The following is a 24,628-nucleotide window of genomic DNA, read 5'->3' as shown; positions in this document are numbered from 1 at the left end:
CTATGTTACTCTGTTATTTAAGATGGTCTGACTCTAGAAGGATTTCATTGGAGGCAAATTGTCCTTCTTAGCCTCTGTGAGGACACGAGACAAAGGGCAATAAAAGACACCGGTAATGCCTCAACTCCATTAGCAACAGACAAATAACTTCCCTAGAGATCCAGCAGTCTTTGTGATCTGAAACCATTTAATCTGGAAACAATTGATAAAACTGCATTTGAAACAGTATGTAGTATAGGCCTATTTCACAGTGCTTCACCTTTCAAGGATACCTGGGAAGCAGTCGAGGAGAGGGCATTTTTAAAGTTGCCAGCTCTTTTATGGGATGCCCTTCTTTGATAAATTAAGTAGTTGTTACTAGCATGATTTCATTTAGACACCATTTTAAAACTATTCTATTCTGCTTTTAAATGCCCATGTTTAATCTGCAGGTATACCTACATATCAGGGGAGTTGTTTTCTCTTTGACGTTTTACTAGTTGCAATTCTTACTTTGTATTGGCTTACTTGGACATAGCAATTTTGCTTTAGGGTCTGACTTATTTGTCATTTATGCTTTTGTTTGGTTGCATGAATAAGCTGTTAGACTATCTTGTGCTTAGTGTTTTGCCCAATTGAAAGCTGCATTGCAGACTTTAAAAATGAAAAGCAATATCCCTGTTCTTAAATAATAAATAAAATTACTTACTTAGGCAATTCCTTGTAGACTGAGGACGATGGTCCTCCAAGCGAAGTGTCTTGGCGGTGGGTCCATAGGTGGCTGTGGAACCCTATTCTTGATCCACATGTTCTCCCACAGTGAAGACATTGGTTTCCAGAAGGCAGTCCCGGTCAGGGTTGGCTTGATGCGCTTTCCTCTTGACACGTTTCTCCCTTAAGCCTTCCATTTGTGCCTCTTTGAATTCTGCAGCACTGCTGGTCACAGCTGACCTCCAGTTAGATTGCTCAAGGGCCAGGGCTTCCCAGTTCTCAGTGTCTATGCCACAGTTTTTAAGGTTGGCTTTAAGCCCATCTTTAAATCTCTTTTCCTGCACAACCAACAATACGTTTCCTGTTCTTGAGTTGGGAGTATAGTAACTGCTTTGGGAGATGGTGATCGGGCATTCAGACAATGTGCCCAGTAGAGCGGAGTTGATGGCATAGGAGCATCACTTCAATGCTGCTGGTCTTTGCTTCTTCCAGCATGCTGACATTTTTCGAAGATTTGCAGGATTTTTCGGAGGCAATGCTGGTGGAATTGCTCCAGGAGTTGAGTGTGACCTCTGTAGACAGTCCATGTTTCCCAGGTCTATAGCAGGGTTGGGAGGACAATGACTTTATAAACAAGCACCTTGGTCTTCCTACGGATGTTCTGAATGAGAGGTCGAGCTTCTCGTATGCTTCTGCAAAGCAGAGAAATATCTGCTTATCTAAATTTATTTATTTATTTATTTACAGTATTTATATTCTGCCCTTCTCACCCCAAAGGGGACTCAGGGCGGATCACATTATGTACATATAGGGCAAACATTCAATGCCCATAAACACATCGAACCGAGACAGAGACAACAGACAGACAGATGCAGAGGCAATTTAACCTTCTCCTGAGGGGATGTTCGATTCTGGCCACAGGGGGGAGCAGCTGCTTCATCATCCACTCTGATGGCACTTCCTCATTCCAACGTTGTAAATTAGTTAAACTTTCCTCCCCACTTTTATAAGTGGTACCTTATTTCCTACTTGATAGATGCAACTATCTTTCGGGTTGCTAGGTCAGCAACGAACAAGGGCTATATTTTAATTTTAATTGATGGGTGCTCACCCCGCCACGGGCTGGCCTCGAACTCATGACCTCATGGTCAGAGTGATTTATTGCAGCAGCTGTTTACCAGCCTGCGCCACAGCCCGGCCCCAAATGATTTGTTGTGATGCAGAAATGTGCATGAGATTATAGAAGGAGAGCTTGGATTTCTCTGGCTTTATCCTGCACTTACCTGAAACATTTACACATGCATTGCAACCCCCTTTTGCACATCTGGCTCTTTTCCACATGTTCTAGAGCTCACATTTTTACTATTCATTGAGCTTTCACTGGGCTACTTGTATACTGTGAACATTTCTACAGGTTCTTGGCATCATTTCTTTCCTCTCTTGCTCCATCTGTTGTATCACTTTTCCTCCAAGTTGCTATGGACAGCATTACTCAGCTTTATGCCATTTTTATATTCCCCAAACTCTATTAGGTAGGGACATGGGAGAATGATGTACCCAAAGCCATCAGGTCAATTTTGTGGTTGAATGTGGATGTGAATCTACGTTTTCCAAATTTGCTTGCTTCCATGGTGGTTCCCCTTTACTGTTCTTTGTGTTCTAACCCAAATGTGTCAAGATCATTTTATGTGGCTCTCCAGGTGCCAGGCTACAACTCCTGTATTCCTCATTATTAAACATCATGATTAGAGTTGATGGGGGTTGTGTTACAGTAACATCTGGAAGGCTGCAGTTTGTTCTGTTTAGTAAGGAGAGTGCGTGGATAAGGCTTGTGGATATGATGTCTGATTTAAAATGCCCTTTAACCTTTCCCCAACCTCAGAGCCACAAGAGCTGTTAGGTTCCATGTGCCATCCCATAGCCAATTCCTATACAGAGCTGGTGGTGGGTGTTTTGACAGCTGTCTTGCACTCCTGGAGCACAGGTGGCCAGGAAAAGCGGCATGACTGTCCCCTCCTGCACTTTCCCACTATGGACCTCATCACATTGTGGTGGGTGGGACTCCCCACTCATCCCATAGGAGGAAGTGTCACTACCCCGGCTTCCCCCCATTGTTTCCTATGCAACAGGGGACATCTACCATGTTGTTGGCACTACCTCTTACAACACTTTGACTTCACTTGAGGTACGGAGCCCAGCCAGTAGTAGATCGACATTGTATGATGGTAGCTGACAGGCTTTGTTCCTCAAGTGAAGTTGAAGTGTTGTAGGACAGGCAATTTTGCCCATCTGATGAGGTTGCCAGTCACAGCCAACTAATGTGCATACAGTGGGATTGGTTCGCTAACATCTTGTTCTTGTGATATCTTGGAATGTAGTTCCCACAATCTCTTACCATCAGTCTTGTCTAGTGGGATTTCTAGGATTTTGATTTTCAAAACAACAGGAAGGACAGGGATGTCCAAACCTTAGTGTCAGTTCCTCAGGAGCTTACAATCTGCATTTTGACTGTGAAGGTAGAAAAAGGTTAGTAAGAGATGAGTATGAGAAAATACTGTCTAGCCTTCTTCACACAAGAAGGGCAAATTTTAGCTGCGTCTACACTAGCTGCTTAATGTAAGGTCAATCTGGAACATTATGCTCTGTACTGGCCCTGGACTGACCATGATGGTGGCCACATTCACTGGGCCAAATCCTCCATGATGCCATGTCAGTGTTCAGCCAGTCCAGCTGTACCAAGATTGCATTGACCTTAGAAGATCTTACTAAATTGAAGGTGTATTTTGTATTCTTGGTGAGGAAGGGTTCAAATAGATACAAACTATATGAGGCTTTTTACCTATGTCATTTCGGTTTCCCTCACATGCTTTCTTTATACCAACCTACTGATGGCATATGGCCCTCTTGGTCGCATCCTAAATAGAATTCAGGCCAAAGTGGAGGGGAGTGTCTTCCCATCCTTGCCCCAAGAAATTAACAGTTGGTAAGAAAATCTTGGTGGCAATATTGAAATAATTCAGCAATGATCTCTACTGCATTTTTGTTAAAGCAAAATCTGAACTGGCAGGTAGGGATCACGCAATTTCACCCAGTCTTTTATACAAGGCTATTCTATCCCAGAATTATTCAGGACACTGGGAGTGGCTGAGTGGGCTGATAAACATAAGATGGCTGCAGTAAATAACAGTCTGGGGTGCCAACTACAGCAACATTAATCACAGATTTGGACAGAGGTCTGAGGTTTCTGCCTTCTTTCAGTTTTGTACAAATATATGTAATGTAATAACGTCTGTCATTTATCAGCAGGCTTGTCTTTTTGAAAGTACTCAAGGACAACAGACTAAAAAGCAATGCAAATGTCAGTTTTAAAAGAATAACATCCCTTGTTCTTTAAATGTCAAACATTAATCTAAACAGCAATCATCTATGAACATTTACAATATGTCAACTCAATGTCCAGCCAATTTTGCTACATTCCAATCATGCCGAGATGTCCTTGTTTGAGGCATCCAATTGCAAGCCTTCTTAGATATGTTTTGCTGGGAAGAAGTTTTCTTCCAGAGTTGGAAAGGTGGGGGGTATGGTTAGAGACAGACAGACATGGATGGACAGAAAACATCCTATATTGTCATGCTCATTCCTGGACATGTTACAAGCAATTGCATAAAAGAAGAGTATGGGAAATATTCAGGACTACATTTCACTCCCATTTTCTTTCTCTGAATTTTATTTGAGAGATGCAGGGAGGGAGTGCTAAGAGTATGAGATGGCCTTGCTGGATGGGTGGTTCTTGAAGCTGTAGTAAAAAGTAACTTTTCCAAGGTTGCTGAAAAGATACTTATGGATCAGATGTTAGCAAAGGCAATTTCTTTGTTCTTTGATGACCCTCCTCCTTCCCTTCTTTCTTATCCTCCTTTGGGAAAATTAATCTGGTTGTTAAACAGAAATTCATTCTCCCCCTCCCCTCTCTCTAGTGTGTGTGTGTAGAAAGAGGGGGGGGGAGAGAATGAATAGAAGGGCACACAAGCTTAGTCAAAGCCATTGTTAGCATTCACTCCTGTTTCAAATAATGGTATTAATTCTCTTGTGAAAGGTACATGTGTGGGAGAAAGTGAGGGAGATGGATGCTTCTTTCCCCACTCCTTTCAGGAATAAATTGAGATAATTTTTCTCGTTTTAAGCAGAAAGATGGAGCCGGCTGCAAGGAAGTTGAAGCACTTTGCTCTCTAACTAGAGCGGAGTGGGCTGCAACCTGTTTCTCCACCTCTTCTCATCTTCGCTCTCTCACCCAATGGCAATTTTCTCCCTTTCCTGACGGGCAGATGGAAGGGCTTGGATTACAGCCCCTTTCCTGTCTAATTTTGACAACCACCCCGAGTGCCTCTAGATTGGATCCTTGGTGGGGGTCCGAGGAAGGAAGTGGAGAAGGAGAGAGACCCTGTTTTATTATTATTATTTTGGTTATTGTCCTTAAACAAAGCCAGGAGGAGGAGGAAAAGGAGGAGCAGGAGAACGCCTCTGATTAAAAGCCCATCCTCGGTGCAGAGAGCTCCACGAAAAAAGGGACTGAATCTGAGCTTGCCTCTTCTAGCTTGCACGCACACACACACACACACACACACACACACTGATACACGCACACATACACACCTACCTCCCTTTAGGAGAAATCTGGCTATTCTCTGAAGCATTCGGCATGGCTTTTGTTTGCTGAGTTGGCTCAGTTGTAGGTGGATTTTCCCCCCCTTTCTTTCAAAAATGCCTTGTGCTTTGTATTGAAAGGATTGTATGCCTGGCTACTAAGTGCTGCTTTCAGAGGAATGGAGGAGTCTATGAACGTGTGGCTTTAAAAGCATCAACAAGGAAGAGGCTAGAGGGGGTGCTTTTGTGGGAAGACCACCACCCCGCTCCTCCCCACGCACCTTGCTTGCTGCTGGACTGCTTTTTTTGTGGGCAGGAGGGGGCCTTGATCAGATCACTTCTCTCTTTTCCTTCCAGAATGGCTCGTTTTGGTGAGGCGATGGCTGGCAGGGTGGGATCCGGTGATGGAGCCACCGAACAGAACAGGAACCGTCAGGGAGCCCCTGCACCCCCAGGAGGAACCCCGGTACAAGCGTACAAGCAAACCAAAGCCCAACGGGCCAGGACGATGGCACTGTACAACCCCATACCTGTCCGACAGAACTGCTTCACAGTCAACAGATCTCTCTTCATCTTTGGGGAAGACAATATTGTCAGGAAATACGCCAAGAAGCTTATCGACTGGCCATATCCTTTCTTGTTCCCTCTTCTCCTGCACCTTCCCAGCTGAGTTTTACATATCATGTGTGCTACCTGCTAAACCGGCAACATGGGTAAAGGTAAGCTCTCCTGGCTCCCATTCCATTCTGTATCCGGCCACTTGGAGAGGGTGGCACTAAGTCCTACCCTAACTTTTTTATTTTCACCGCTTCTTTAGGTTTTCTTGTCTTTCTAATTTTCCTGATGTTGCAACCTGTCTGTCTTCTCACCTTGTTATCTGTGTTGCACATTTAATCATTACCTCTTTCCAAATCTTAATTCCTTATGTAGCATTCTCAAGAGATCCCTTCACTCATTTGTAAAGGTTCCCTGGGGCTTGTTCTGTGTAGTCAATATACCTGTCTCGAGACTTTGTTCAACCTTTTGCAAGAAATCCATCCTCAACAGGCATTGCATTCTTTTGATTTGAATGAGTTTGGATGTGGTGCAACAGTAGGCAAGCTTTTAAATTGCACAGAACTCTTCTACAGGCTGGAGGAACCTTCATTTATAGCAATGTAAGTTGGTTTAGGTGAAATAATTACCTTATTATTGACTGAAACAAAAGTGTGGGCAGAACAAATTATGGACCCTCTTTCACTTTGTAGACCTTAGACAGAATCACTTCCCATTCTTCTCCTAAATGGAAAAAACCCCCTGAAAGACAGCATATTAATGTAAATTTGATTGTAATGTGCCATGGATTTTTTTCTATAGCATCTTCCTCATTTCCCCATCTCTTACGTAGTATAGTCGTTTTCTTGCAGAAATAAACATGTGGTCATTTCTGGTGTTAAGATAAAGCATCCCACCCCAAACCCCTTGAGATATGTTGAACAATATGCCCATCACAACAACAACATTTTGGATAAAGATGTGTGTGTGTGTGTGTGTGTGTGTGTGTGTGTGTGGTCCAGTATGTTGGGAGGGCATTGGGCTGAGGGGAGTCTTTTCATTGCTACCTCAGGCACTGTCATGTTGTTGCCCTGTTGAAAGAGGCCAGGCACTGTTCTCCCAAGAGTTGGGAATTGGGCTCATGACAGTTGAACCACATTAAGACATGGGTGATTTAAATCTGACTGTAGCTGGATGCATTGGCTGTTTTCTTGCCATGAACTGAACCCCCCTCCTCTCTTTGGGAAGGGAGGGCTCGAAAGCACAAGACACTAAAGCATAGAGTTATTGCTTTAACTACCTCAAGCCCACCCACGCCCACCATTTCTCCCTGCCAGGCTTTTGTATGGCTGATTTCTAGTTCAAGTAGTCAAGGCAAATGGCTCTTTTCACCACACTTGGCACATCTGGGCTGCCTGTTGAGAGGGTCGGCCCCCATTGTGGACGAGATTGTGCCTTTTTGTCTGAACCGAGCCATGGCTAAGCAATGCCGATAGTACAATCAGCCCCGGGGAAAGAACCCTCTGCCCCCAGACCAGCAGGCCAAAGAATTCTTCATTCAGCACCATGGACAGGTCAGGGTGTTTCTGTTGAATACTCACTCTAGGCTCCGGGTTCCTTCAGGCTTGCTGAATTCGCCATAGCTTGCTATGACCTGCCTTTTTGTACATGCTGTGATGGTGGTAAAAGAATGCTAAAAAAGCAAGGTCTTTCCCACCATTTCGGAGTGTGTTTATCTACAGAGTGGTGATTCTAATTTGAATCATTCTAATGCAAATCATTATGTGATTAATTTTCATCCTGGCGTAAAAAGTTACTGAATTGAATTCCAAATTGCTGTGAAGGAAAATGTGTGATGTGCAAGATCCTGTCTCTTTCTCTGAGCAGCCCCACCCAGAGCAAGGCATCTGGTTTGAGATAGAGGCTCAAAAAGTTCTTTTAGCTGAGGGTATGCATAGAAGGAAGGCCTGTATATACAGTAGAGTCGCACTTATCCAAGCCTCGCTTATCCAAGCCTCTGGATTATCCAAGCCATTTTTGTAGTCAGTGTTTTCAATATATTGTGATATTTTGGTGCTAAATTCATAAATACAGTAATTGCAACATAACATTACTGCATATTGAACTACTTTTTCTGTCAAATTTGTTGTATAAAATGATGTTTTGGTGCTTAATTTGTAAAATCATAACCTAATTTAATGTTTAATAGGGTTTTCCTTAATGCCTCCTTATTATCCAACATATTCACTTATCCAAGCTTCTGCCAGCCCGTTTAGCTTGGATAAGTGGGACTCTACTGTAATAGGGTTTATTCAAAATGTGTCAGTGTTCTTAGTGCTCATGGGGAGATGTTGCACCCTCAGAGATGCCCCTGTTAAAAAGGAGTGGGTTGTTATTTGTCACAGGTAAAGAAGAGATTTTACCCTCGCTCTGCTTTCAATTGCCAGTGCAGAATTTTATATTTTCCCTATAGAATGGAATGGCAGGCATTCAGACACAGGAAAACATACAGAATCGGCAGGGAGACATTTCTGTGATGGTGAGAACTGCAATTTTTGAATCATGGGTTACTTGTATCCCCTCTCCCATATGTTCTAGATTGCAGTCCACTCCACTGAAATCAAAGAGAATGGCTATGACATGATTCCAGCCTTTTGTCTGCCTACTCCACCCTTGGTTATGTAAAAAAAATCCAGAAACTGCCTATTGTGCAAAATCTTTCAGCAGCAGCATTTCTCAATCACTTTTTATGACTGCAAAACGTAATATTCAAAATGCCTTACTCAGCAGTATCAAATAACAGGACCACATGGAAGAAGGTCCAGAGACTGTGACATTGTATCTTCATATCAATAAGCAGGGCACCACATAGCTAGAGCAGCAGCCGTGAGGAGAGTACTAGTAGCCGAAGCAGGAAAGTTAAGGCCAAGACAAGAGATGCCTCCTATAGCAACATATAGATCTCTCACTGGAGGGGCTTTCAATCGGCCAGGGCTTGCAAGCGGCTTGGAGGAGAGCGGCGTAGGCTCCCAAGGAGAAGCAGCCAGGATCGGCCAGGGCTTGCAAGCGCTTGCTGCTGAGCAAGCTCCGGAAAGCGGCCTGGAGGAGAGTGGTTTAGGTTCCCGAGGAGAAGCAGCAAGGATCGGCCAGGGCTTGCAAGCTCTGGCGGATAGCAAGCCCTGGCCGCTTCTCCTCGGGAGCCTACGCCGCTCTCCTCCAGGCCGCTTGCAAGCCCTGGCCAATCCTGGCTGCTTCTCCTTAGGAGCCTATGCCGCTCTCCTCCAGGCCGCTTTCTGGAGCTTGCTCAGCAGCCAGGCCGAGCAGGCCTTCTTAGGTAAGCCTGAGCCTTTTCCTTAAGCCAGCAGGAAGGGATGGGAAGCCACAATGTTTTGATTCTCTCTTGAGATCTCCTTGCAAAAGAAGCAAGAGCGGGGTTCTTCCTTGCTTGCTTTTGCTCCTCTCTTCCTTGTGCATGCATTGTTCAGCCTGGCTGTGTTTCAGCATTGCAATAGCGCGGGGATTTTGCTTTCATGGGGACGCCCGGCCCCACGCGGTGGGTCGCACACTGTTGAGAATGGAGGTGGCAGAATTTAGTGGGGAAGGAGTTTCCAAGCTCATTCATCGCTATGATAAGTGCCTAGATTTGAATGGCGACTATGTTGAGAAGCGGTATTTGGGTGTGGCTTTCAACTGCATATGGTAAATGTTTTCTCCTATACTTTGTTCATTCTTAATTCCAAAACGTAATCTACTTTCTGGATAGCCCTCATATTATATTATATTTTATTATATTACGACATATGTTTAATGTATACATATCAGGCATGGGCCGGGAGAGTGTCAGATGGATGGAGAGTGTTTGTGTGAACTAATTCACACAGTGCAAAAATTATAATATTGAAAATGAAGAACAATTTCAACCAATGTAAACTTAACAATATTTCAGTGGAAGACCCCTGGGGCCATCCACTTCAACCCCCTTCTGCCATGTAGGAAAAACACAATCAAAGCCCCTCCAAAAGATGGCCATCCAACCTTTGTAATGATGATGACAACGACAACAACAACAACAGTAAGGTAAAGGTAAATGTTTTCCCTGATGTTAGGTCTAGTTGTGTTCAGCTTTGGGGGTTGGTGCTCATCTCATCTCCATTTCTAACCCAAACAGCCGGCGTTGTCTGTAGACACCTCCAAGATCATGTGGCAGGCATGCCTGCATGGAGCGCCGTTATCTTCCTGCTGAAGCGGTACCTATTTATCTACTCACATTTGCATATTTTCGAACTGCTAGATTGGCAGAAATAACAACATGAATAAGAGCAAAAACCCCAGAGGAGGTGAAGTGCCTGCGGAGCACCTGAGTACTTCTCTCGGAGCCCCAAGGGCTCACTGGATCACAGTTTGAGAACAACCAATAATAATAATAATAATAATAATAATAATAACAACAACAACAACAAAAATTTATTCATATCCCGCCACCATCTCCCTGAAGGGACCGGGGTGGCTTACAAAAGCACTGTGCTGTGCAACACACTTAAAATACACAAATACGTAAGTCAATAAAATAATGTCAATATAAGTCCACACAACAATTTTACATAAAACATTATATAAATCCTCATTAATAATATTTAAAATCTGTAAAACACAGCATGTGTCTGCAGATATAAAATAAGCTGTATTCAAGTATAATCCAAAGTGCCAAGGTGAAGCAAATCAATAAGTCCTCACATTTAACTATTAAAATTCTAATCATGGTCAAAGGCCTGTTTAAAGAGCCATGTTTTCAGATTTGACTGAAAAACTTGTAGAGTGTGGGCTAGCCTAATTTCTCTAGGGAGGACATTCCAGAGCTGGGAGGGTGCCACCAAAAAGGCCCTCTCTCTCGTCCCCACCAATTGCCCTTGAGATGGAGGTGGGACCAAGGGAAGGGCCTCCCCAGCAGATCTCAAAGCCTGCACTGGTTCATAGAAGGAGATGGGTCTCAAAGATAGATTGGACCTGAAGTGTATAGGACTTTATAGGTAATAACCTGCACTTTGAATTGGGCCTGGAAACTTGTCAGCAGCCAGTGGAGTTGCTTTAATAGGGGCAGTGGAGCTGCTTTAATAGTATGTTCCCTATAACTAGCTCCAGTTAGTAATCTGCCTGCCGATCTTTGCACTAACTGCAGTTTCTGAGTTGTCTTCAAAGGTAGCCCCACATAGAGTGCATTGCAGCAGTCCATTCTAAATGTAACTAAGGCATGGACCACTGTGGATAAGTCAGGCTTTTTAAGGTATGGTTGCAGCTGGCGCACCAGTTTTAACTATGTGAAGGCCCTCTTGGCCACCTCCAAGACCTGAGCCTCAAGCGTCAGCAATGAGTCCAGGAGGACACCTAGACTGCGGACCTGTGTCCTTAGGGGGAATGTAACCCTGTTAAGCACAAGTTACTACCCTATACCCTGATCAGCGTCAAAACTGACCAGGAGGACCTCTGTCCCAGCTTGTTGGCCCTCATCCAGTCCATCACTGCTGCCAAGCACCAGTCCAGGATCCAAGAAGCTTCCTTGGAATGGGCTGGGAAAGAGTTGTGTGTCATCTATGTAGAGATGGCACCCAACTCCAAAACTCTGGATGACCTCACCCAGCAATTTCATGTAGATGTTGAAAAGCATGCGGGAAAGAATAGAACCTTGCAGGACCCCACAGGTCAATGGCCAGGGATCCAACATCACATTCTGAGTACAATCCTCCGGGAAGGAAGGGAGCCACTGCAAAGCAATGCCCCCAAGGCCCATTCTGGAGAGCCAACCCAGAAAGATACCATAATCAATGGTAATGAAAGCCACTAAGAGATCTAGGAGAACCAGTAGGGACGCACTCCCCATCTAGTTCTCTACGGAGGTCATCCCCCAAGGCGACCTAAGCTTTCTCCATTCCGTGACCAGGCCTAAAACCAGACTGCGAGGGAGATAATCTCTTTCTTCCAAGAATCCTTGGATAGCCTTTATAAAGATAAAGAATAGCCTTTATCTTTATAAGAAACTCCCAGTGGCACAGCGGATTAAACCGCTGAGCTGCTAAAATTGCTGACCGAAAGGTCAGCAGTTTAAGTCCGGGGAGGAGGGTGAGCTCCCACTGTTAGCCCAGCTTCTGCCAACCTAGCAGTTTGAAAACATGCAAATGTGAGTAGGTACCGCTCCAGTGGGAAGGTAACAGCTCTCCATACAGTCCTGCCAGCCTCATGACCTTGGAGGTGTCTTCGGAGAATGCCGGCTCTTTGGCTTAGAAATGGAGATGAGCACCAGAGTCGAACACGACTAGACTTAATGTCAGGGAAAACCTTTACGTTTACCTATACTTTTGTCAGCCCATACCTACATGACCTGATAAAAGAAACTGAAATCCTACCAATTGGCAATTCTTTCAGGAACACTAGCATATAGAATTCCATGGGACCCAAGTTTGGATGTGTGGGATAAACGTAGCAACCCTCATTCTGTGACCAGACCTTGTTGTCATCTTCTGTCACCTATCCCACACATTCTTGTTCCACAAGAGTTGTATCTCTCTTAGTATCTCTCTCAGCAGGAAATTAGAAACACCCAGTCAAAGCAGCTTTATTCGTTCTTATTATATTCATTACAGCCCATTAAGTTGTCCAAAGGCTGAATACTTTTCTATAGTTTGGTACCATTCACTTTCACTCTGGCTTTATAGTATTCATTGGAACTTCTATTTTTTCCAGATGTCTGACTGAAATGAACTAGATCTCTGTAAGAGCACAGCTTTGTGGTCTCCTAGGGTCCATTCACATTGATGAGGTTTGTGATTTGTACCGTATTTTGTCACGCAGTGTGAGTGAAATCATATGTTGACCTATCAGGCTGACAGCTAGAGTAAGAAAGGTATGGACATTTCAAGGAGCCTTCCTACTTAGCAGCTTACTGAAGTCTGTTGGAAGAATTTATGTTGCTTCAAATGTCTCAACTGTATGGTTCATGTACGTTGCAAAAACAAGTGTGTTTAATGATGAAAGAGTTATCTATCCAGCATATGGCTTGATGTTTAAAGAATACATCATAGTACATGTCAACATTTGGGTACATGGAGCAACTTCTCTGAATCATGGCCTATGGGTCACTCATATAGAAGAAGAAAAATAATAACCCTTCCTCACAAATTATTTTCCCAGAGAAAAAGGATGTTGCTTCAAATATGTTTAAGTGTATTTCCTGATGAATATACTGTTTTACAAAGCTTATTTGATTTTTCTTTTTGCTACATCTCTTAGAATTCTACTGTCACAATGTGTGACCGTACTGACTACAGGTTTCTAGGAATGGTAGTCCAAAACAAGAAAGAAATCCCAAGTACCTTTGAAACTACAACATTATGAAAGTGCCTTGATTGCTAAACAAAATGTTTATGTTTTTAGGCATAGAGGTGTACTGGTAACAACTGGTATCAGTAAGAGAGGGAAGTACAGTAGAGTCTCACTTATCCAACATAAATGGGCTGGCAGAACGTTGGATAAGCAAAAATGTTGGATAATAAGGACGAATTAAGGAAAAGCCTATTAAACATCAAATTATGTTATGGTTTTACAAATAAGCTCCAAAACATTATGTTTTACAACAAATCAACAGAAAAAGCAGTTCAATACACAGTAACATTATGTAGTAATTACTGAATTTACGAATTTAGCACCAAAACATTGCAATATATTGAAAACATTGACAACAAAAACATTGGCTACTGACAAATTGACAACAAATAGAGATAGAATTGCATAAAATGAACTTACAGTAACAACACTGTCGAAAATTAAATCCATAAAATGCCTAGAGAAACAACTGTGGATCCGAGTGGGAGGCAGACTGTGTTCGATAATCCAGAACGTTGGATAAGCAAATGTTGGATAAGTGAGACTCTACTGTACTGCCTTTCCCTGCTTGTGGATTTCCTTTGAATCATCTGACTGGCTGGTGCAGAAAGTGTTGAAGTCAGTGGATCTTTCCAGTTTCACCCAGTAGCAATCTGCTTGTGCATTCTGAAATAGCGTGTACTTTGTTGTTTTTGTGTGCCTTCAAGAATTTCCAATTTAAGGTAACCCTAATGGAAACCTGTCAGAGGGTTTTCTTGGTGAGATTTTTTCTCAGAGGGTTTGTCTTCCTCTTGGGCTGGGCGAGTGTGACTTGCCCAAAAGTCACTTTATGGATTTGCATGGCTGTACAGAGATTTGATTCCTGTTGCCCAGATGCATATAACCAGTGTTCAAACCATTATATCTTGCTGTCTGTATGCTGGCTCTCTACATTTTCTTAAAATGTTAAATAGGATATTTTCTAAAAAATGTAATGGTTTAGTTGTTCAACTAGAACTCTACTAGACTAGGGTTCAAATCCCCATTTGACCATAGAATTCATCTTGGACAAGTCACACTCTCAGCCTTAGAAAAAGGCAAGTCCCAACTCTCTCAGAACAAACTTTGCCAAAAAAACAAAACAAAACAAAAAACCCCAAACTATGGTAAGTTCAACTTAGGGTTATCAGAATTCCAAAATGACTTGAAGGCACATAACAAGAACAACATGCTAAAAATTAAGCTTTAAAATGCTTGCCCCAATTTTGTTGCATTTTCTATTTGACACTGTTTTGCATGCAGACATCATGCCACTGGCCATGTTGGTTGAAGGATCTAGGAATTGTACTCCCCAAAAGCATTTTATAGTCTCTATCTCATCTATCTGGACCCATCCCCAACATTAAAAATGTCATCATGATTTACTAGAGGAAATAAACATTATTTCAACATGTATGCATGTTATCCCAATCTCCTCTGGGTTTTTTTGTTGTTTCTTCAATATATTTTGACTAATGGTGATGCTAAGGCAAACTTACCATGGAGGTTCCTTGGCAAGATTTATTTGGCAGCGTTTGTCTTTGCCTTCCTCTGTGATTGAGATAGCATGGTTTATTGAATATCGCCCACAAGGTTTACATGGCGGAGCAGGGATTCAGTCCCCAGTCTCCCAGTGTCCTAATCCAACACTCAAACCACTACTCCACATTGACTCTCGGAACCTCTTACATTGAAGCCTTTTGGTTGAAGCCTCTTTTGCTTTGATAAAAACCAGCTTTGCTTCCCAAAACTCTGAATTTTACAGACTGCTGCTCTATGTAGAATCATAGAATTGGAAGAGACCTCATGGGCCATCCAGTCCAACCCCCTGCCAAGAAGCAGGAAACAGTATTCTGGCTTGATGAAGTGTCTCAATAGACATGTATGCAGAATATTTTCCTGCCCCCATCCATGCAGTTCTTTTCAGGTGTGCATCATTTGTTAGCTTAAGGTGTTTCATATACATGAATTTGCCAAGGTATTAGTCATCTTCAGTTTGTACTTTATTGCAATGATGTGTTACTTTTCCTTCTTATTAACAGCAATCTGCTTTCTTTACCATATGGAACAATAGAAGATAATTGTTTTAATACTTTCCACGTCTACTGCAAGAATGTACCAGCTATTGGCTGAAAGCAGGAAGCTCAGATGATGTCTCATACTAATCGGCAGGGCTAGGAAATGTTACTATTTAAAATTACTTTCAGAATTTACTCACTAGAATAATCTATATACATACTGGTAAGAAGCTTCTGAGAAACATAGGCTCCCTAAAATAAGTTTTCTGTGTTATGGTAACTAGTACAATAAGGTACGTGGCAGTCCTTTTATTTCACTGCAGCTTCTTCAAGAGAATTTTCTTATGGGATGGCCTTCATTTGTTTTGTCTGGCTGCTACACAGCCACCTATAACAGTATTCAAAACCCACTCGTTCCATCTCATCTCATGGTAGGACCATCCCTACACATAGCTGTATTTTTTGAAAAGTGTCCCCATTCCATCTAGTCCTGTTATACCTTTTAAAATGTCTCCATCCATAGTAATTGACATATTTGACTTGAAGATGAAGGGGACCAGAACAACCCCTTTCCTATGTAAAATTTGAGTTCTGCCACAATGGCTCTTCCTCTCTCTTGTGAGTTATTGACATTCAATCGATATGAATAGAGAGTGAGGTATATTCTGCCTGGAAGTATTTTCTGCACACTGCAGGCCATAGTATTAGTCCCCAGGTCATATTAGTGGCATCCCATAATTGTTGTAGGTTTGTTGAAGTCAGTTGCATGTCCATAAGATAATAGGCTTGTGCATGGATTCAATTGGTTCAGGAGCCCGAAATGGCTAAATGCCTAAAAATGAGAGAAAGAGGAGCCTGTGGGAAGCCCCCCCGCCCCCATTGCCACCAATAGGCTGAATAGAAAATGAATATTTTGGCTTCCTGGATTGAAAATGGATTTCTGTCCTCCCGAATTTGGGAAACTCCCAAAAAACAAATCGGGACCCCCCATCAAAATCTGGGACATCAAAACAGATTGCAATTGACCCTGATTACACAAGCCTATAAGGTAATGTAGCAAGATTAACAGCAGTTAAAGGTAACTCAAAACACTTGTGTTTTTATTTTGATACTTACTGTTGCATCACAATAGCTTTTGACATGCCTCAATATTTTCTTTTCATGTAAATTTTATAAAATATGCATCAATGCAAGCCAACTTGAACTTGGAAAGAGCACCTTTTTTCACATTAGCTTCAGGAATTCCGCAGTAAGCATTGCCATTGAGTATTGTGGCTTGAAAAATGTGGGAGATATAGCCTCAAATCCAGAATTTTCAAAGCTTGGGGCAAATGTGTTCAATGATGAACTTTTGACTAAGCTAAGGCAAACAAACAAATTCTCAGGATATATGTCAGACCTAGCCACTTGTGAAACTTCATGTTACCAGTCAGTTTCAGGATTTTCTTTGCTATCCTCTTCCCCAACCCTACTCGCAGATTGCTCAATAGAAATGCTCATAGAAATACCTAGGCCTATAGATTCCCCAATACTTATCACTACAATATTTCCTTCCTGAGTCTATGCACACGCACACTTGGATCAAATGACAACTGTTTAAAGTTTTCAGCTAGTTCCAAGAAATATCAGCAAGGAAGAATAGTCATATAAAGAGAGTATGAGCAATAATATTATGTGGATAGTATCCCACATCACTAAGACAAATGTTTGGGCTGTCTCAACATCAGCAAGGATCTGTTTGGTCAAAGACTAGCAGCTCCTCCTGTCTTCCATCTACTATATTATTATATAGTATTTTAATATAATACTTCGTATTATAAAGCAGTGGTGCTCAACCTGGGGTTCCCAGATGTTTTTGGTCTACAACTCCCAGAAATCCTACCAGGTTGAAAACTACTGTTATGAAGAAAGGAATCTTCTATCTGCTGAAAAATGCTATTTCCACCTACCCATTGAAGCATTAAAAAGTTTCTACAAATAAATGTAAATTAAACGTTAATTAGTCATCCCTTAAGTATTCATAATGAGCTGTGAGAGTTTGACCTCCTTAAATCTCCTGTCAATATAAACCCTCATTTTTTGTTCAAATGTCATCCTGTGTCTTAATTAAAAATGGTGTTCTGATTTTTGCCTCATCATATACATTTACAGAGCAGGTATTTGATTCCTGTTTCCCAGGGATCTGCTGAACCAGAAAGTTTTGAGATGGATTCCCTGACTTGTTATAGGACCATTTCCGTTTATTCCTTGGTAATTATCTTACCTACTTACTGCAGGTTAAATATTCCTCATCTAAAATGCTTGGGAAAATGTGTTTTGGATTTTGAAAAACCCATATTTGCATATACAGTAGAGTCTCTGTTGTGACTGCGCCTTCGGGGATTATGGTTGATGGTGATGGAATTCGAAGAGGAAGAAAAAACCCTCGTGATGAGGGTTCACTGGAGGAGTTGCGCAGGAAGCGACTTAGAGAGTTATATGGGGGATCTTCTGAGGAAGATTCAGATGGGGAGATGGATGCTGAGGAACAGGTGGTGGCTGGGGAAGCGGGCACTGAATGGGCACAGCCACCGGAGATGTCTGGGGATTTGGGGCCTATGGATACTTCTGAACCTGGGGTTTCTGCAGGAGCTGATCCCAATTGGGATGCTTGGAGAAGGGAGGATGGTTCTTTAAGTGTTCATGGGACTAAGTGTGGGCAGGATGATTGGGACTCCGACGAATTGCTAGGTACTCCAGATCCACGAGCTCTAGCTGTGTGGAGTTCAGACTCTGAGTAGATTTGGGACACCTGGTGTTTGGGTGTGAGTGTTTGGTCACCCAGGAGGAAGGGGAATAAAATGGGAATGTTTGGCCACTGCACTTTGCGTGTGGCAAGGTGTTGCTGAGGCGCCATTGGGATCTCTGTGCTTTCGTGAAGACTGGACTTGGACTGTGATTCGGATCTGCTGATACCATCTTTGTGCCTTTTCGTGGACCTGGTTTGAAGACTGGACTTGGACTATGATTTGAATCTGCTGATATCACCTAGCTTGGCTCTCGCTGTGTCTTATCGTGGACCTGTTTCGGATGATTGCACCCTCTTCGGACTTTGGATTGAATTTGACCTGGCTTCTGTCTACACCCTCTGACTGACGGCTACTCACGGCTTCTGACTATTGGTTTGTCTTTCGGAATTTCTGCTGCCTCCTGACCTGACCTTGGACTCCTCTGACGACGGCTATTCATCATCCCTTTGAGGCTTTCGGCTTATCTGCACTGTGGAAGCAGCTTTATTGCTTTTCTAGTTTGTTTATTTTCCAGCAATTAACTCTATTTGTTTTCCAAAGCTGAATTGAAGCGTTATTTAGTTTTTTATTGAATGCCAGCATGGGAAATTAGTGTGGCTCGTTTTTTGAGTTATTATTGTCCAATCTACTCGCGAAACACTGAAAAGTGAAGTGTTTCAAGGATATTTCCTGTGTTTATGTTATTTTCTGGCTTATCTTCGGAATAAACTCTGTTTTGTATGTTAACTGGCGTCTGACTCTTGACAGTCTCACTTATCCAACACTCGCTTATCCAACGTTCTGGATTATCCAACTCATTTTTGTAGTCAATGTTTTCAATATATTGTGATATTTTGGTGCTAAATTCATAAATACAGTAATTACTACATAGCATTACTGTGTATTGAACTACTTTTTCTGCCAAATGTGTTGTCTAACATGATGTTTTGGTGCTTCATTTGTAAAATCATAACCTAATTTGATGTTTAATAGGCTTTTCCTTAATGCCTCCTTATTATGTTGGATAAGTGAGACTCTACTGTACATGCATAATGAGTTATTGTAGAGATGGGATCCAAGTCTAAACATGTCATTACTATATGCTTTATGTACATCTTTTTCACATAGCCTGAATGGAATTTTATATGCAATATTTTAAAATAATTTTGTGCATCAAACAAAGTTTGTGTGCATTGAATGATGAGAAAGCAAAGATACTGAAGTCCCAGCCACCCGTATGGTCAGTTTGCAATTATTGAGTGTATAAGGGAGGTTTATCCTGTAATGTGCAGACTGTCCACACTCAGAAGGGATCAGCCATTTAAATGATCAGGTTTGGGAGATACAGGTTTTTCTGGCAGTGCAGGGAGCTAAAGAACAATACATCCATCCAGAGTAAACGGAGATGATGTTTTAGACGCAGCACCTAATGGCCAAATGCTGTGGAAGATGATTGTAGAGTCTAAGATGGCCAAGAAGTCAAGATTTAGGGGTCGTAATCTAAGGATTGCAAACTTTGGGCTTCTAGATGTTTTGGACCACAACTCCGATAATTTTTCAGAAATGAATATGCTTTCTGGGGCTTTGGGGTATTGGAGTTCAAAATGTCTGGAAGACCATAGTTAGGGAACCATTGATCTAAGGAATTCCAGTTCCAGAATACAGTGTTCCCTCACTTATCTCGGGGGTTATGTTTTAGGACCACCCGCAATAAATGAAATTCCGCAAAGTAGGGGCGATATATTTATTTCAATATTTACACATTATACTAGTAGTTAGATGGCCTTTCTCCCCTTTGCAAGCCTTCTTCCAGCGCTTCTTCCTCTCCAACGCCTGCCAGTTTTCTTTTTGTGCATATGCCTCCCTCTCATCGGCAACCAGATTGCCCCCCGGTTGGATGCCGACGAGAGGAAGGGCGCATGCGCAAATGGGAAATTGGCATCTTTTGCACATGCACATCTCTCAGAAAAACATGAAGCAGTGAGGGAGTGAAAAGCAAACTGTAAAGTAGGGAGGGAACACTGTAGAAGAGATGACGTAGTTACCTCAATGTTGGCTTACGTTTATGATGGCTTTGGATAAAGTGGTGCTGTAACTCTCACCATTCTTCTTACTATTTAGCAATGTTGCATAGTGTTAATGGCAATTATATGCCCAGAAGCATTGGAGAGTCACACATACGGCATTATCACAAAGGCTTGGCTTTGCGGAGGAAAGACAGGGGCAGTGGGGCAAATCCATTGCTCTGTCTGCAGTTCCTTCTTGTTGACAGTTTCCCCATCACACATGGGAAGCGCCGTCCTTCTGAGGAGGATCCGTGCTGGCTCCATTGGAGCCGGCACAACACGGGAAGCCTCCTGTGTTGTAAGGGAAGTCTCCAAGGATATTTCCACCCCGGTTGAGGTTGGGGTTTCCTCTGGAAGCCATAGGATGTTGTGTGATGTCCAGTGTGAGGCGCCATCCCCAAAACAGGCTGGAAACATCCTAGGATGCTGCATTTCATGACTGTGATCAGGTCAAAAGGCCACATTTGTTTAAGGGTTCATTGCTCAGACTGAATAATTAGTTCTGGGGCTAAGTATGATGGAGTGGGGTTGGCTGTATTCAACCTGGGACAGCATCACATAATCAAGTTTTATTCACTTACAATGACTTTTTTGTTCCTGAAAGGCAGGAACAACATTTTGAGGATGAGGGGTGGCACAACCTATGCCATTATGTCATTATGGAATCCTTGCTGCTTGATTGTTATCCAGCTCAGGTATGGGAAGGAGCAAATCAGTTTTTGGGAAATACGGCCACAGGGTTTCTCTGCCAAAACATTTCCCCATGTTTGGAATATCTTAAAAAAAAAAAACAACACATTGTCAACAGTGTTGCTTTTGTGACTAGAAGGTTCTTTGGCAAGATGGCTATTCATTTGAATTCTTATCAGAATCTTGAAAATAAAGAATTTTACCCTACCCCATGGGGAGCCCCCGGTGGCACAATGGGTTAAACTGCTGAGCTGCTGAATAATAATAAAACTTTATTTATATACCGCCCTATCTCCCGGATGGGACTCAGGGCGGTTTACAGTCATAAAAGCAACACAAACATTACATAACAACATAATACATAATACACATTATTAAACAAAGTAAAATAATACAATTATAACAATAAATCACACTTACATGACCAGATCAAGGGGACGGGAACCATAAAGGGAAACCTTATGCAATATATTCAGGCTCAGAAATCGGCGGTAGTCCAATATAATTACTCAAAAACCTGCCGACACCACCAGGTCTTCAGTTCCTTACGGAAATTGAATAATGTAGGGGATTGCCTGATCTCTTTTGGCAATGCATTCCAGAGCCGGGGGGCCACTACCGAGAAGGCTCGTTCCCTCGTCCCCACCAGCCGCACTTGAGACGGTGGTGGGAGCGCGAGAAGAGCCTCCCCGGAAGATCTCAAGGTTCGCACTGGCTCATAGGAGGAGATGCGATCACGGAGATAGGTAGGGCCCGAGCCGTGTAGAGCTTTATAGGTCAAAACCTGCACCTTGAATTGGGCCCGGCAGTTTATCGGCAGCCAGTGGAGCTGCTTTAATAGGGGCATTGTGTGCTCCCTATAGCCGGCTCCCATTAGAAATCTGGCTGCCGATCTTTGAACCAGTTGGAGTTTCCGGGCCGTCTTCAGGGGCAGCCCCACGTAGAGAGCATTGCAGTAATCCAGTCTGGATGTAACTAAGGCATGGACCACCGTGGCCAAATCAGACTTCTCGAGGTATGGTCGCAGCTGGCGCACAAGTTTTAAATGTGCAAATGCCTTCCCGGCCACCGCCGACACCTGGGCATCAAGCGCCAGAGATGAATCCAGGAGGACCCCCAGACTGCGGACCTGCGCCTTCAGGGGGAGTGCAACCCCGTCGAGCACAGGTTGCCACCCAATACCCCGACTGGTCCCACGACTGACCAGGAGGGCCTCTGTCTTGTCTGGATTAAGCTTCAACTTGTTAGCCCTCATCCAATTCGACACAGCTGCCAGGCACCGGTTTAGGGTCTGAGCGGCTTCCTTGGAGTTTGGTGGAAAAGAGTAGTAGAGTTGAGTGTCATCTGCGTAGAGATGGCACCGAACTCCAAAACCCCGGATGACCTCTCCCAGCGGTTTCATGTAGATGTTGAAAAGCATGGGGGAGAGAATGGAACCTTGCGGGACCCCACAGGTCAAAGGCCAGGGGTCCGAGCAGGTGTCCCCCAGCTTCACCATCTGGGAACGACCCTCCAGGAAGGAGTGGAGCCACTGCAAAGCAATGCCCCCAAGACCCATTCCCGAGAGCCGCCCCAGAAGGATACCATGGTCGATGGTATCGAAAGCCGCTGAGATGTCCAGGAGAACCAGAAGGGATGCACTCCCCCTCTCTAGCTCTCTGCGGAGGTCATCCACCAAGGCGACCAAAGCCGTTTCAGTCCCATGACCAGGCCTGAAGCCAGACTGTGACGAATCCAGATAATCGGTCTCAACCAAGAATTCCTGGAGCTGAGAAGCAACCACTCTCTCCAGGACCTTGCCCAAAAATGGGAGGTTGGAGATTGGCCGGTAGTTGTTCAATAATAATGAATCTAAAGTCGCCTTCTTTAAAATGGGCCTCACAATTGCCCTTTTAAGGCAAGATGGAACATGCCCTTGCTGCAAAGAGGCATTGATGATACCCGAAAACCAATCAGCCAGCCCCCCACCGGCGAGTTTGATAAGCCAAGATGGGCAAGGATCTAGGATGCAAGTGGTCGCCCTCACTGCTCCAAGAACCTTGTCAACGTCATCAGGCTGAACAAGTTGAAACGAATCCAATAAAATCTGACAGACAGGTGCCTCGGTTACATCCCCTGGTTCTGCACTAATGTCAGCATCCAAGTCAGAGCGAATTCGAGCGACTTTGTCTGCAAAATGATGTGCAAACTTGCCACATCGGGTTGTCAGGTGATCAGAAGGCCCCTCCTCCTCAGGGGGATGGAGGAGCTCCCTGACCACCTGAAACAACTCTCTTGGTCTATTAGTTGCAGACGCAATGCGCGCAGTCGAGAAAGTCTTTCTGGCTGCGCGCATTGCCACGGAGTATGCCCTAAGAGAGGCTTTAGCCCGTGTTCGGTCGGATACACTTCGAGTTCTCCGCCAACGGCTCTCTAGCCCCCGCCTCGTACGCTTCATCACTGCCAGCTCCCCAGTGAACCAGGGGGCTGGTTTGGACCGATGCGACAAGAGGGGACGCTCAGGGGCGATAGTGTCTATTGCCCTAGAGACCTCCGTGTTATAGAGATCTACCAGGATATCAACAGGATCATCAGCCAGCATGGCAGGAAAATCCCCAAGAGACGTCAGGAATCCATCCGGGTCCATAAGTCTCCTGGGGCGGACCAGCTTAATGGGCCCACCACCCCTGCGGAGGTTAGAGGTTACAGTAAGTCTAAAGCTGATCAGGTGATGATCGGTCCATGACAATGGAAGAATTTTTTGCTCTTCCACACCGACATTTCCCCCGTCCGCAACAAAGACTAGGTCCAAAGTGTGGCCAGCTACATGGGTGGGCCCTGATATCACTTGGGACAATCCCATGGTCGTCATGGCGGCCATGAAGTCCAGAGCTGCGCCAGACAGGGCGGTCTCCACGTGGACGTTGAAGTCTCCCAGCACAACAAGCCGCTGAGACTCCAACACCACGTTGGAGATCACCCTCGCAAGCTCTGGCAGGGAGACTACTGTGTCGCGGGGTGGTCGGTACACAAGTAGAAGCCCCAGACTGTCCCGGTTACCCACTTTCAGATGGACACATTCGAATCCTGAAAATTGCGGAACAGGGCACCTGGTCAGGATGTAAAATGTAAACTGACCAAAATGTTGGCAGTTCAAATCCAGGGAGTGGGGTGAACCCCCACTGTTAGCCCCAACTATTGCCAACCTAGCAGTTCAAAAACATGTAAATATGAGTAGATCAATAGGTACTGTTTCAGCAGGAAGGTAACAGTGCTCCATGTAGTCATGCTGGCCACATGGCCTTGGAGGTGTCTACAGACAATGCCGATTCTTTGGCTTAGAAATGAAGATGAGCACCAACCCCCAGAGTCAACTAGACTTCATGTCAGGAGAAAATCTTTACCTTTATCTACCGAATCCCATAGGAGCCTCCGGTGGCCTAGGGGATAAAAGCCTCGTGACTTGAAGGTTGGGTTGCTGACCTGAAAGCTGCCAGGTTCGAATCCCACCCAGGGAGAGCACGGATGAGCTCCCTCTATCAGCTCCAGCTCCATGCGGGGACATGAGAGAAGCCTCCCACAAGGATGGTAAAAACATCAAAACATCTGGGCGTCCCCTGGGCAACGTCTTTGCAGACGGCCAATTCTCTCACTCCAGAAGCAACTCCGATTGCTCCTGACATGAAAAGAAAAAAATACCTGGATCCCATGACCAAATGTTTAGTACTTGCAGTTGCAGAATGTTAATATAGTGTTTGCTAAAAGGATTTTTGAAATTAGAGGAAGAGTGAGGCTTCTGTTAGCAATATTTTTTGTCTGTTCCTTTGGAGTGCACTGTAGTTTATCACTT

General features: G+C 43.9%; 1 protein-coding gene across 6 annotated transcripts in view; it reads left to right on the top strand.

Moving 5' to 3' along the window:
- Positions 1-24,628, top strand: part of cacna1e (calcium voltage-gated channel subunit alpha1 E) — a 600,666-nt gene that overhangs the window by 212,150 nt on the left and 363,888 nt on the right. For 5 of the 6 annotated variants that reach the window (XR_010005208.1, XM_062977736.1, XM_062977734.1 and 2 more), the window contains exon 3: positions 5,689-5,958. Coding sequence is in view for 5 of the 6 variants with exons in the window: in XM_062977736.1 (XP_062833806.1) it covers positions 5,689-5,958 (270 nt within the window). In the remaining variant the exon portion in view is untranslated. Of the gene's footprint in view, positions 1-4,891; positions 5,417-5,688; positions 5,959-24,628 lie in introns of those variants that run through there. The other variant, XM_062977738.1, reaches the window with a different exon arrangement.

Source organism: Anolis carolinensis, chromosome 4, assembly GCF_035594765.1.
Source record: "Anolis carolinensis isolate JA03-04 chromosome 4, rAnoCar3.1.pri, whole genome shotgun sequence".
Classification (NCBI taxonomy): Eukaryota; Metazoa; Chordata; class Lepidosauria; order Squamata; family Dactyloidae; genus Anolis; species Anolis carolinensis.
The sequence above is the reverse complement of the archived record's forward strand: the minus strand, read 5'-3'. Positions and strand labels throughout refer to the sequence as shown.